The sequence below is a fragment of the Cetorhinus maximus genome, chromosome 7 (assembly GCF_964194155.1).
Source record: "Cetorhinus maximus chromosome 7, sCetMax3.hap1.1, whole genome shotgun sequence".
Lineage (NCBI taxonomy): Eukaryota > Metazoa > Chordata > Chondrichthyes > Lamniformes > Cetorhinidae > Cetorhinus > Cetorhinus maximus.
In genome coordinates, this window is record NC_135885.1 from 104729866 (window position 1) to 104742969 (window position 13104).

The following is a 13104-nucleotide window of genomic DNA, read 5'->3' on the forward strand; positions in this document are numbered from 1 at the left end:
TATGAACAAGTGTAAAAAAAAAATCTAAAAGGGAAATGAAATGTTCATCTTTATACCTAGAGAAGAATGGATAGATTACCTTGGAGGCATTGTGGCATTGATTTTCTAGAATGATACCTGAACTCCAACGATCAGGTTATGAGAAGAGATTTAACAAACTAGGGTTCTAATTTAACAATCTAGGTCCCTTGGCTGATTTGATCAATATTTTCAAGATAATAAGAGGAATAGATAGGACAGATTGGGAGAAACTATTTCCACTGACTGGGGAGTCTAGGACTAAATAACATAGTCAAAAACTCAGGGGCAGACCTTTCAGGAGTAAAATTAGGAAATACTTCTTCACACAAAGGATGCCGGAGGTTTGGAACTCTCTTCCCCAAAAAGCAATTGATGCCAGATTAATTGTTCATTTTAGAACTGAGATTGATAAATATTTGTTATCCAAAGTTAGCAAAGGATATAGGGCAAAGACGGACGGGAGGATCTTCCGGTCCCACCCGCCGGTGGGATTTACCGGTGCCACCGAAGTCAACTAACGTTTGGCGGGCCCACCACAACCACCGTGGCCGGACCAGAAAATCCCGAGCAGAGTTAGGATGTAGATCAGCCATAATTCCATGGAATGGTGGAAGGATTGGAGGAGTGAAATGGCCTGCCCCGGCTCCTCTGTTCTGTTGGCTAATAGACGCTTGATTTGCTCTCTGCTGCCACTGCTAAGCACCATGTCAGCGGCAGCATAGTAAAACATTTGAGACGGTGTTTCGTCTAAAGCTTGAAAAATCAAGTGAAGGACTGAGGCCCAATTCACAGGACACCACCTTAGTTTGAAAGAGAGAGAAAGAGAATGTGATGAATCAAATATTATCCTGGTTATCCCAAGTTTCAGTTTTAAATATTTAATCCTGATTTCTGCTGTTACCTCCTTTTTCTGTGCTATAATGCTCACCTATCATTTTAGTTTGTCATTGACACTCTCTCCTGGCTCTCTGTCCTCCAGCACATTTATTTCAAAACATATATCCTCATTTGCTTATCCTTCCATGGCTCTGCCCAACCCTACTTTTGCAACCTCTTCTACCTTAACTCACAGATCACAACCTGTGCTCTTCTAGCTCTAACCTGCTGTGTGTCCTCCAGTCCCTTTGCTGCATCACACCATCAGAGACAAAAGGCCAGATTTTTGCACAGTTAGACCAACTTCTATGATTCTATTCTATAGTTCCGTGAATTTGATGTATTGTATGAATAGTGCTAATTGGAATATAATCTCCATGGAGCCGATGTGATGGATGATGAATGTAATTATCTGGGATGATTGATGTCTTTCTCATTGTTAGATGTTGCAGCATCTGAATGTCTTGAAGATATCTTGTTGAAAGCAGAGGAAGACTGGAAGGAGACATGGAGACAATCTACAACTTTTTGTCCTGATCCAGAAATGCAAGAGGAAACATACGAAGAAATCATTCTTGCTGATGATGCTCCTGTGCCAGTGAAAAAACTGTAAGATTTCCCATTACAAATGAGCATTCTACAAACATCTTTTTATTTGTGAGTTAAGATTTTAAAGCTTGAGGGCAAGGATTTTTTCTTGGATATTGCTGAAAATAGAGACATGCTGTCAAAGCTTTTAATCTTGCACTCATCAGGGCAGATTCACAAGAATACCAAATCTCAAATCTACCAATCAGAGTCCACTTTCCAACCCTTTTTTCATTGCAGCTTAAATTGTTGTTCCCTTGCATGTCTCTTAATTCAGCAATACTCAAGTTCTTTACTATCAAGCAAATTTTTTCCCCCTATTGTCAGCTTTCATAGGCTGTCATTGAAAAGTATAAACAAAGTTAAGGCTATAGAGTATACAGCAGGAAAAGTCCAAAAAATATGTGTTTTACTTTTTTTTTGGTTAACTTGTGTGGTCTGAAGTGTCAGCAGAGCTCCCCTGCCCCAGGTTTCCCTCCCTCTTCCCTGGCCTCAATGAGGCCCTCAATAAACCCCTTCCCACCATTTTTCTAAGTGCCAAATACCAGTCCTTTGGATCCTGCTGTCTTAAACTCTCCTGCATATCTGACTGGTTCGGTCAAGAGGCTGATGTGGGTGTTATGAGACAGCCTTTCGGTAAAGCTGAGTTATTTTTAAAAATCCCAGAGGAAAACTTTAAATAACTGTCATAACCTATAAGTTTTAGTGTTAAGTTTGAGGTGCAACTCTGAATTTAGGAATCAGACCACCAGTTCTTGAGAGGTTTTATATTAAGCTAAATGAAACATTTTATTAATTTACACAAGTTAAATATATACACATGGCTACAAATTACTACAATCATAACTTTTAACAGATTCCCAAACTAATCGCCATTAAGGCAACAGCAACCCATAGACTTAACCAGACACCAGGCAAAGCATTTTCATCTTACGAATTCAAAATTAGGTTCTTTTCGCTTTAGTTCCTGTAGAGACTGTTGGAGACTTACAGCTGCCTTTGATCTCACATTGCCTCTGCTCTACACACACAAAATGGTTGTCTTGTTGTAACTAGCACAGCCCATTGAATGTAAATTCTTATTGTATCACCAGTCACTTTGAACTCCACCTCTCTAACAATGAAATCCCTTTCATAGTACCAACTTTATTAGTAATATAAACATATTGCATGGTCTATGCTAGTGAGATGCCAGAATTCACCCCCCTTCTTGAATGCTCTATTCAAAAAAATGCAAATGCACTCTATCTCTCTTACATATCAAAACTAGTACACATCAAAGCACTCAGACCAGCTGTCTTTAATCCAATTAAGACACACCCACAGGCTAAACCTCTATTTGAAAAGAAAAATATTTTCCAATAATGTTATATACATTACTAGCTTCATGACAGTAGGCTTATTGCTGATGATGCCTTAGAATTAAAATCTGTCAAGGCTCATGCTGTGGAGATCCATATGATTTGCCATCTTCCTCAGCAACTAACCAGATAACTCCCATTCTAGTTAAAAGCAGCCATTTGGCATCTTCTTTCTGGAGAGATTATGACTTTCAGAGAGCATTGAAAAGTTAAATGTCATTGCAGTCAGTTGAATGTAACAGATACCATCAATGTATCTACATTTTTTTTGATATGGGTCAATCCTCTTGGGAAGGGGAAACTTAGACAAATGAAAGATTGCAGCAAGGTCTTACATAGCTTTAATGGGTTAAAAGCATGGATCTAAGTTTTTTTAGGATACCTTTATGCACATCTCTGGATTTTTATAGGCACAAGAAGAAAATAATTTTTGCACCCAGTTATTACATTGGGATTTTGATTGAGAGCAATAACAGAACCACATACATCTTCATATGGGTATTAGTTGTTACCGACTCTTAAGTTCATAGATGGCATAGTTCACTTTTACAAGATATCTTTTACCTTTTAATAACAAAGATTAATTGACGCAGACCAAATCCAATTGTATGAGTATTTTCAGGGGCAAAATGTTATGGTCCCCCACCAATGGATTTGCAGGCAGAGGGACCTGTAAAAAATTCCCGGGTGGCCTTCCCACTATCAACCGAGCTATATGCAATTTTACAAAATACTGCAGAGTATTCCCAACATTCTCTTTTTTTATTTCAGATTTCCAGCATCTGCAAGTTCGAGTGACCTTGATCATTTTGTCATTTTTAAAATTCTAATTAATTTCCCCCAGGAACACATTAAAGAGAATTTGAATTTTGTTTTAATAAAAAATCAGAGGAGATTTGCAAGGCATGTATAAATGTAATTGATTTTATGTGCTGCTGGTATTTCAATTATTTCTACCTTTCTCCATGGGGATGGAGGAAGCCTCCTTCCTCTGATTAAAGGAGGTGAAAGGCAAATTTGTTGGCGGTTGCAGTGATGCAATTCTCCTAGAGCCTTTTTTTTAAATGCCCTTGCCTTTAATTTAAGTAATTTTTTCCTGATTTTAGCAATCAGCTGCTTCACCAGGACAACCATTCTCCACATAGGTGAATTAAATATACTGCACACTCATCTATAAGTTGAGCCTGTTTTTGAGGTGCACATGATACTCTGTTGCTCATTATCAAGACTGCCACTGTAACTGACTTGCACGCAACAGGTGGATAAATCTATGGGCAGGGGCATTTTTGTTGTATATATTTATTCTTGCTTAATGTTTAAAAACAACAAAATCAGAGGAGGGTACTTGGATGAAATTCAACCTCAGGGCAACGGGAGGTCAAATTTTGGCAGATTTGTGGCAAGAGAGCCTGTGGGTCAGTCTTGCTGTATAGCCTCGTGCACTCAACCTTTTTATTTAAGTGATCCCTTTCCTGGAATTTGGGATGGATTCCTACTGGTGCTAAGTGATCAGCAGAATGTCCTGTGCCACAGTGCCACCACCAGAATTTCTACACTATCATTAGAAAAGTATGAAAGGCTCAATATTTTAATGTTAATATTTACTATATTCACAATACTTTGAACATAAATATTACAATTCAGACTATTCTTTACATTCTTTACTAATCATCACTGCAGAAGTCTTCGCATAACCCCTTCTAGCCTTTAATTTGTACAGAGGCACAACTCAATAGGAAAAAACTGATTTTAATGGGAAACCACTTGTCTCTAATTCCTTTGATGCACAAGTTGGCACAAAAGGAGGTAAAAAGATGTCTACACAATTAATAAAGGTTGTCCCACATTATTCTTGTGACAGACCAGAGGTAAAAGGAACTTGCATATTTTAAAATTTCAAAAGAAAATTACAAGATTTTTCTCATTTGGTTCAGATGCTAGACATTTGATTGCATTCAATATCTTTGCATTTGTCACAGGAATCCAACAGATCCACATTCCCACCAATCTCTCTGTAAAGAAATTATTTCTAAATCCCTTATGATCAGTTTATGCGCCCTTGTTCCGCACTCACCCACAAATAAAAACAGGTTCTCCACATCCACCCTATCAAATTTAAATGTTACTATTTAAATGGGGTTTTTGTTTTGATCATGACAGAGCTCTCAATTATTAATCTCAGAGAACCTCGCTCTGCGTTTATATAAGTGCCCCTCACACATGAGAAAATATCTCGGAGTGTGGTACAAAAAGGGCAAAGAGGACAGAGTGGACACAGGGGATGGAGACTTAAAGCCACAATCTACAAGGAGGTTTTGAAAGTAAGGAAGAAGGTGGCAAAGCAGAGAAAATGGATAGTTTTCCAGAAGGCTGAATGAGAGCCGCCGCTAGTGAAGTGGAAGGGGTGAGAAGAAACCTTGGATTAGAGGGGCATATGGTGCATGCAGAAATGTGAGTTAGGAGGAGATCATTCCATGTGAGATGAGGCCGTAGGAGGGATTTAATTGAAATAAGGGAATGAGAATTACATATCAATAGAAATCGAATGGCACTTGGAGAGGATTTGGGCAAGGGGATGTGGAATTTCTTTGCTGTGAAAGGATAGGATCGAAGATTTCCAATGTGGTTTTCTTCTCTGTTGCAGAGAAGATTTCTCCTTTACTTTTCATATTTACAGCTTTTGCTATACCGTGTAAACTACTCTATATTTAATGTGTCATTAGAGATTCAGTTCATACTTACCAGTTTCTTCATAGCAAAAAAGAATAATGCTGCTGTAAATTATAATCCATGATTTCACTGAAATGATAGATGGGTTCTAACTCACAACTCAGTGTTTATGAGTAAATGATTGTAAGGTTGAGTTGAAAATTACATAGCTATGGTATGATAATGTTGTGAGAAGACTAGCTCAAGATAGGCTATTAGCAAAAGTTGAGTATCTCAATAAATAGCTGCCACCCACATCATCCCCCAGCATTTGTGCACTTTGAACTGTTTTGTAGAGCCTCGTGGTGAATTCCATTGAATAGCCCTGTTTATTTTCTAACTGGTGTTATTCATAGTCATAATTAGTCTTAGAATATCATGTAATTCCTCTATTTTAAGTTGTGAAAAATATGATCAACGTAAGAATTTGTGTATGCACTTTCACATCTTCCTAGATGTTTAGCAATTATCACTTTCCATTGGTGCTCTAAGTATAAACTAATTGGTAGCGTTCAAAGAGAACACTGCTCTCAAAGGCCAATAATGACACAGTTCCCATGAAAGAGTGTATTTTTTAGCTGTCAGGAAAGAAGGAAATGTTAATTAGACCTAACAAGGTCTTTCTGACATCCAATTTCCATCATATTGCTCAATCCTTTTTCTCTCTACATTTGCCTCCAATTTAAATTATTTTGCAGAATGTTGTAAGTTTGGAAATATTAATGCTTCAGGACAAATTGGTCATTATATAATTGTTCACTATAGAAATAATAGCCTCTGTCAATATAATAGAAAATTGAGTTAATTGAAGTATAAATCATAGCGGGCTGAATTAGATAGCTCCTGAAATTGGGTGCGGGGATCATGCTGTGCTCAAAAGTGCATACCCTCTGATCGACGTGATGCAGGTAGCATGGAAACTGCCTGTTGACTGCTCATTTCCCTCATTGTGTCATGCACAATGTACTGCTGAGCAGCTGCACGCCCATAAAGGAGCCCGTTTATAGGTGCATTCTTGCTGCAGGGACGGAAACTGCTTGGACCACACTTGAAGATTTTCAGGAATGCCCCAAATTGACAAAACAAGGAGAAGAGTGTGCCCCCATATTTCCAGATGCCAAGCTGGTGTCGCAGGCACAGAAAGTGGACCAGATGGAAGAGGTTCTCTTCCCTCAGGGGCAAGAAAGCCTTCCAGAGACGAATGCTCAGAAGGCAGGAGGAGCGAGTGACCGCAGCAGTCAATGCCAACAGTCTGGTGCTGCAAATCTGAGTGGTTACTGATCTCACACAAATGGTCAAGGTCAGTGAATGCCCCCTTATATACCAATTCAAACCAACTAAACTACTCGTTTCACACGCTGTGCCATTCACCACAGCCCCTTCACTTACCTATCAACAATCTATGTCAACCGTGATCCAAACCACACCTTCATTTGCTACACCTCATCCTCACACACTTAGCACAGCTGCAAACCACAAACTCATATCTCACACATTGTGCTTGCTGTCAGCTATTCCACTATGGCAGGCATATCACCCAAAAACATTGCAACATAGTCATTGTTCCTTCCTTTTTGGAGGAGAAATTGGCCCATAATAGATGGCAACAGCAACTAACCGGCATGGCTGCAAGTGCTGGCCCATATTGAAGGAGACTGTGCTGGGAATAACTGGAGTACCTATCATTGAGGCAGTGGTTAGTGGCTTTGCTGGAACCACTGTGGATGACGGTATGTTCCTGTGTTCCTGCTTATTGCACCTTGTCAAATCCCACTTCACCCTCATCTTGCAATCTGTTATGATATACAAGCAGCTGATGGCGTAACCATGTATTTTTTTCTTTCCCTTACCCCAAACCTCTAGTTATGCATTTGTGCTTTTAGATATCCAAGAGCTTCTGCCTGACCGGCCAGTGATGCTAGGGGCTGAAGACCTAGAGAGAGAGCAGACTGAGAAGGAAGACACACCAGTATTCTTGTAGTTGCGCCGAGCGCCTTGACGGCAGGAATATTGTGTGGTGCTTCCGCTCGGAGTGCTGGATGGCTGGCCACGCGCAATCATGCGGTGGACAGCCTATTAGATATGCATAGTCAAGGGGCCCGGCCAATCGTGCTACGGGATTGGGCAGGAGCTTGACAAGACGCAGTTACCTCATGGGGTGGAAGATTTGGCTGTCATATTTAAAAGGCACCCAGACAGGCATGCGCTCCCTGTAATCAAGCAGCAACAGTCTGGCTGGTGAGTGGATGATCCAAAATTTCCAATTGGAGTCGGACCACTGTACCTAATGCTGATCAGACGGAAAACCATTCACTTAACTGGATACATTGAAAAAGCTCCGACTTGCAATCCACGATGCAGAAGAACTCCCTTGGCACAGGAATCCTCGCAGGCAGCAGCGAAGAGAACCTGTGCAGAAGCCACAACCCCCGTTTTATGGCACTTTCTGTTGCAAGGCAAGTTTAAATGTCCAGTGCGAATGTTAGTGAATGGATAAGTGGATGAATGAGTGAATGGGTACGGTGGGTAGAGGTGGCTGAGATAGGTGGGTGAGGTAAGTGGGTAAGACAGTAGGGTGCCAAGTGGGTAGGGAGGCAGATGGGTGAGGTGGTACAATTTCAGGTGGGTGGGGTGGCAGGTGGGTGAGGTGGTGGGATGTCAGGTGGGTGAGGTGGTGGGATGTCAGGTGGGTGAGGTGGTGGGATGTCAGGTGGATAGGGTGGGTGTGGTGGTTTGGAGGGTAATCAGGTTGGGTCGGGAGGGGTTGTCAGTTGGAGGCTAATCAAGTTGGGTTGGTGGGGGAGTCGGGTGGTCAGGGGGAGTTGGGGGTTTCGAGGGGTAGTCGGGTGGTAGGGGCTAATCACGCTGGGACAGGGGAGTTGGGGGTCATGGGGTGGGGGTGCAGGTGGTTGGAGCTAGTCAGGTTGGGTTGGGGAGTCGACGGGGGAGCTGGGAGGGTCATGTATACACTTACCCAGGAATTAGACCAGGATTTTTCTGTCTGACATTTCCTGGGTAACTATTCAGATAAATAAGTTGCAACTGTCCGAAGTCTCCAACTCTAACTCAGAGAAGGAGACTATTTTGGAGGGTCTTGGGGAGCGGGGAATTGCCCATTTGAAGTGCAAACTTCCCAAGCAGTTCACGTGGAGTCAGTGCATTGGGACTTCTGTGGGGTCCCGAAATGCATCTGAGGGATACAACTGGTCTCCGATGATCCAGAGACTGGAAGATCTGGACCAATGTTTGAAAGTACAACTGCTCCTGTAGACTGCTGATCTGACCCTCCTGGAATTTTGCAACTGCTGAATACTCTTTGAATAAAGACATTTCTTCAGAATCCCTATTGGGTTTCTTGGTGCGTAACTTATATGATGGCAAGGAGAAAAAAAATAGGAAAAACCCAGAAGTGGTGTTCAGCAGAAGGGTGGCTCTTTGTGCATTTTCCCATTTTGTACCTAAAATCAGGCACAGAAAAATTGCCTTTAAGAATAGAGGAGAAAGATAAGGAGATATAAAAAACAATTAGAATGGAGAAGAGGCAGAGAAACAGTTGAATAAAGTTATGCATTTACATAGCATGCTATCACTTGGATATGTTGAAAAGCATTTCATACACCATCAGTTCTTTTGAAATCCAGTAGTAGCTGTGATGTTGGCAAGAATGTCAGGCAATCGTCAATAGCCCACATAAAGTAATGAGATAATTAATATGGTAATTAATTTTGGTGGTGTTTTTCATTCAGAAAACCATGTTTATTAGAATATTTCTTCAAATAATATCAGAGAATCTTTAAACTCCACTTGAACTACCAGAACAATACGTTATTCTATCATCCCATCCACAAAACTTCCTTGGTACTGATCCTATGGTACTCAGGAGGAGAGGTTGTTTTCTGTCTATGAACAATAAAACTTGAGATCCACTCACAACTTCAATGGTATTTAGCTGGGTGAGCCATTTTTGAAAAGTGTAAAATGAAGTAAAAATAAATGGGAAAAAAAAATCAAATTGTTAGCTTTTGTATCACATTAAAGATTAAGAGGATAACATATTTCAATAATGCATTCATTTTAATGTTAAATTGATAAATTATGTTACTGCCCAAATGTTTTTATGACTTCTATAAGCTACCTTTCCAGCTGTCAGTCTGAGTTTTGAGGTTTAGCCTTCAGCTATTGGTTAAGTATGGACTTGATTCTTTGTTGTCCAAATGTACTCCAACTTCTGGAAATGCCCAAGAAATAATGTAGCTGTCGCTTAGAAATGAATTAAATTTGGCCCCATTATTCAGATGCAATATGGACCTTGACCAAGGAGAAACTGCTATATTGATATCCCACTCTTTCCAACAGGATGTGGTGGTTGATAAATTCATTATACCTGAATTAAGATTCTTAGTACAGTTGGGGTTCATTCTATAACCATCTGTTATTAGATCAATATCCCTGCTGACCAGAGTAAAGGAATCAGCCATTAACATCCATAGTTCACACACAATTATGTGCAACACATTATTAAATATTCATTTTTTTTTCTAACCTGCTCCCCCCACATCCACAAAATGTGTTGGCTAAATTAGGTTTCTTAACAATATCATCATCTTTGTTCCATACAGTCTGCTGAACCAGAAACACTTCAATATTCTCTCTATATTATTTTGATTTTGATCTGGATATGGCATGCATAAAACAGAATACAACATCAAAGTGACCTTAAAATCTTGTGACCCATTGTCCTGTTGAGATACAAAGTGCTGTTGATAGTGCCTGAATCATAAGAGATGCCTTGGTTTGAATTTGAATTTTCCCTGACTGCTAACCTTTGGAGGAGAAAGTGGTCTAACTTGTACATATATATTTATATATCTTAATTCCTCAGGAACCCTCTCGTCCTTCCCATTGCCAAACAGGATAGCATGTTGGAAAAGGATACAATGTTTAAAGACACCTCTGGGAACTTGTGCAAACAAAATTCACAAGACAGCCACTGTGACAACCTAGCAGTGAATGGCACATCCAAACTTGAGCAGGTACCTAAATGTTTATCTTTGTATAGAATAACTGCTTTAATTAGTATTTATTAAACCTAGAGATTATAATAAAACTATAATAGATTCATTGTATAAGACATTATTTCATTGCACATAATAGAAGATTGTAGGATGGCAACTGAGCCTTTGTTCTTATTTGCTACCAAAAACTTCATTTTTTTGACTTGTTGACTTGTTTCGCAATTATTAACTTGACCTTTGGCTTAACTTTGTAAAATAGCTCTGCATATAGTGTTGCACAGCTATGCAAATTACTAGCATTTTTTTTTATTGATAGGTACTCGAGACATTTTAAGACACTTCTTTCCACAGGCTGTCAAGATGTAATTCCTTAAATCTTTAAGTCAGTTGTAACTAACGCAGTGCTTCAGAAATCTTTGACCAGCGGTTATTATTTATCGTATCCTAGAATAAAAACTATTAACGCTTCTCACAAAGTAATATTTGATAACCTGAACTGAACATACCTTGAGAAAAACACCCTTCATTTTGCTATTTAATCCAATGCTATCCAATGGCCTGCTATCCAATGAAATCATGTTTAACTAGTTTATTGGAGTTCTTTGAAGGAGTCACATGTGTTGTGGATAAAGGGGAACTGGTGGATGTACTATACTTAGATTTCCAGAAGGTATTTGATAAAGTGCCACATCAAAGGTTATTGCAGAAAATAAAAGCTCATGGTGTAGGGGATAACATAGAATATTGGTTAGCTAACAGGAAGCAGAGAGTTGGCATAAATGGGTCTTTTTCTGGTTGGCAGGATGTGACAAGTGGTGTGCCACAGGGATCAGTGCTGGAGCTTCAATTTTTTTTACAATTTATATAAATGACTTGGATGAAGGGACCGAAGGAATGGTGGCTAAATTTGCTGATGACACAAAGATAGGTAGGAAAGTAAATTGTGAAGAGAATGTAAGAAGGCTACGAAGTGACATAGATAGGATAAGTGAATGGGAAAATGTCTGGCAAATGGAGTATAATGTGGACAAATGTGAAATTGTTCATTTTGGCAGGAAGAATAAAAAGGAAGTTTATTATCTAAATGGTGAGAGATTGCAGAGCCCTGAGATTCAAAGAGACCTGGGTGTCCTGGTGCATGAATCACAAAAGGTTAGTATGCAGGTGCGGCAGGTGATTAGGAAAGCTAACAGAATGTTATCATTTATTGTGAGGGGAATTGATTACAAAAGTAGGGAGGTTATGCTTCAGTTATACAGGGCATTGATGAGACCACATCTGGAGTATTGTGTACAGTATTGGTCTCCTTATTTAAAGAAATATGTAAATGTATTATAAGCAGTCCAGAGAAGGTTTACTAGACTAATACCAGGAAAGGGTAGGTTGTCTTATGAGGAAAGGCTGGACAGGTTAGGCTTGTAACCACTGGAATTTAGAAGAGTAAAAAGTGATTTAAATGAAACCTTTAAAGCCCTGAGGGGTCTTGACAGGGTGGATGTGGAGAGGATGTTTCCTCTTGTGGGAGAATCTAGAACTCGGGGTCACTGTTTAAAAATAAGGGGTCACTCATTTGAGACAGAGATGAGGAGAAATGTTTTCTGTCAGAGTCTTTGGAACTCTCTTCCTCAAAAGGCAGTGGAAGCAGAGTCTTTGAATATTTTTAAGGTAGAGCTAGATAGGTTCTTGATTAACAAGGAGGTGAAAGGTTATTGGGGGTAGGCAGGAATGTGGGATTGAGGTTACATTCGGATCAGCCATGATCTTATTGATTGGCAGAGAAGGCTCGAGGGGCCAAGTGGCCTACTCCTGCTCCTAATTCATATGTCCCTATGTATCTTAATATGTCAGCAAAGTGAGTGGAAATTTATGACTTGACATGGCAAGGATGACACTATCAAAGAATTAATTGAAATAAATATTTGCATGCATGCATTTGGTTGAAATGTCTCCAAGTGCTTCACAATTAGAATTATACAATCATTACTGTAATGTATTCATATGTTCTGAGCATACACATTTAATGACATCATTATCATCTTGGTATTTGTCTTTCTTTGTAAATGCCTCCCAATATGTAATAGATTTTGATGATGAGATGCAATCAAAGTACAAAAATATTGGCAGTAAATGGCAGTAGAGACTGTAGTGAACAAGATCAGTTGGTCCCAATGACCCATCTGCTCAGATGGTGGAAATTCCCACTGGATTCTGTTGAGACTCACTATCCTTGACATTGCAGGGATCCACCCAGTGAAATGAGCTGCTGCAGAGTCCTAGTGACTATCTGATTCAACTACCAGCTGATTTGATTTTGTGAGTTTATTCTACCTATAACGACTTTGACTCTGTGGATGGAATTTTACAGCTCTGTTGTGGTGAGGGCGGGGCCATAAAACACGCCGAGCCATTCAAATTCCATCACCTTCGGTGGGACTGGAAATTCCTGCCAGCGGAAGTGACCATAATATGATAGAATTTACCCTGCAATTTGAGAGGAAAAAGCTGGAACCAGATGTAACAGTATTACTGTTGAA

The 13104-nt window shown here is 39.8% G+C and overlaps 1 protein-coding gene across 1 annotated transcript in view; it reads left to right on the forward strand.

The window, feature by feature from the left end:
- myo16 (myosin XVI) overlaps window positions 1-13104 on the forward strand; it is a 654305-nt gene that overhangs the window by 201604 nt on the left and 439597 nt on the right. The window contains exons 8-9 of the mRNA XM_078544837.1: window positions 1341-1506; window positions 10438-10588. Coding sequence (XP_078400963.1) covers window positions 1341-1506; window positions 10438-10588 — 317 coding nt within the window. The remainder of the gene's footprint in view (window positions 1-1340; window positions 1507-10437; window positions 10589-13104) is intronic.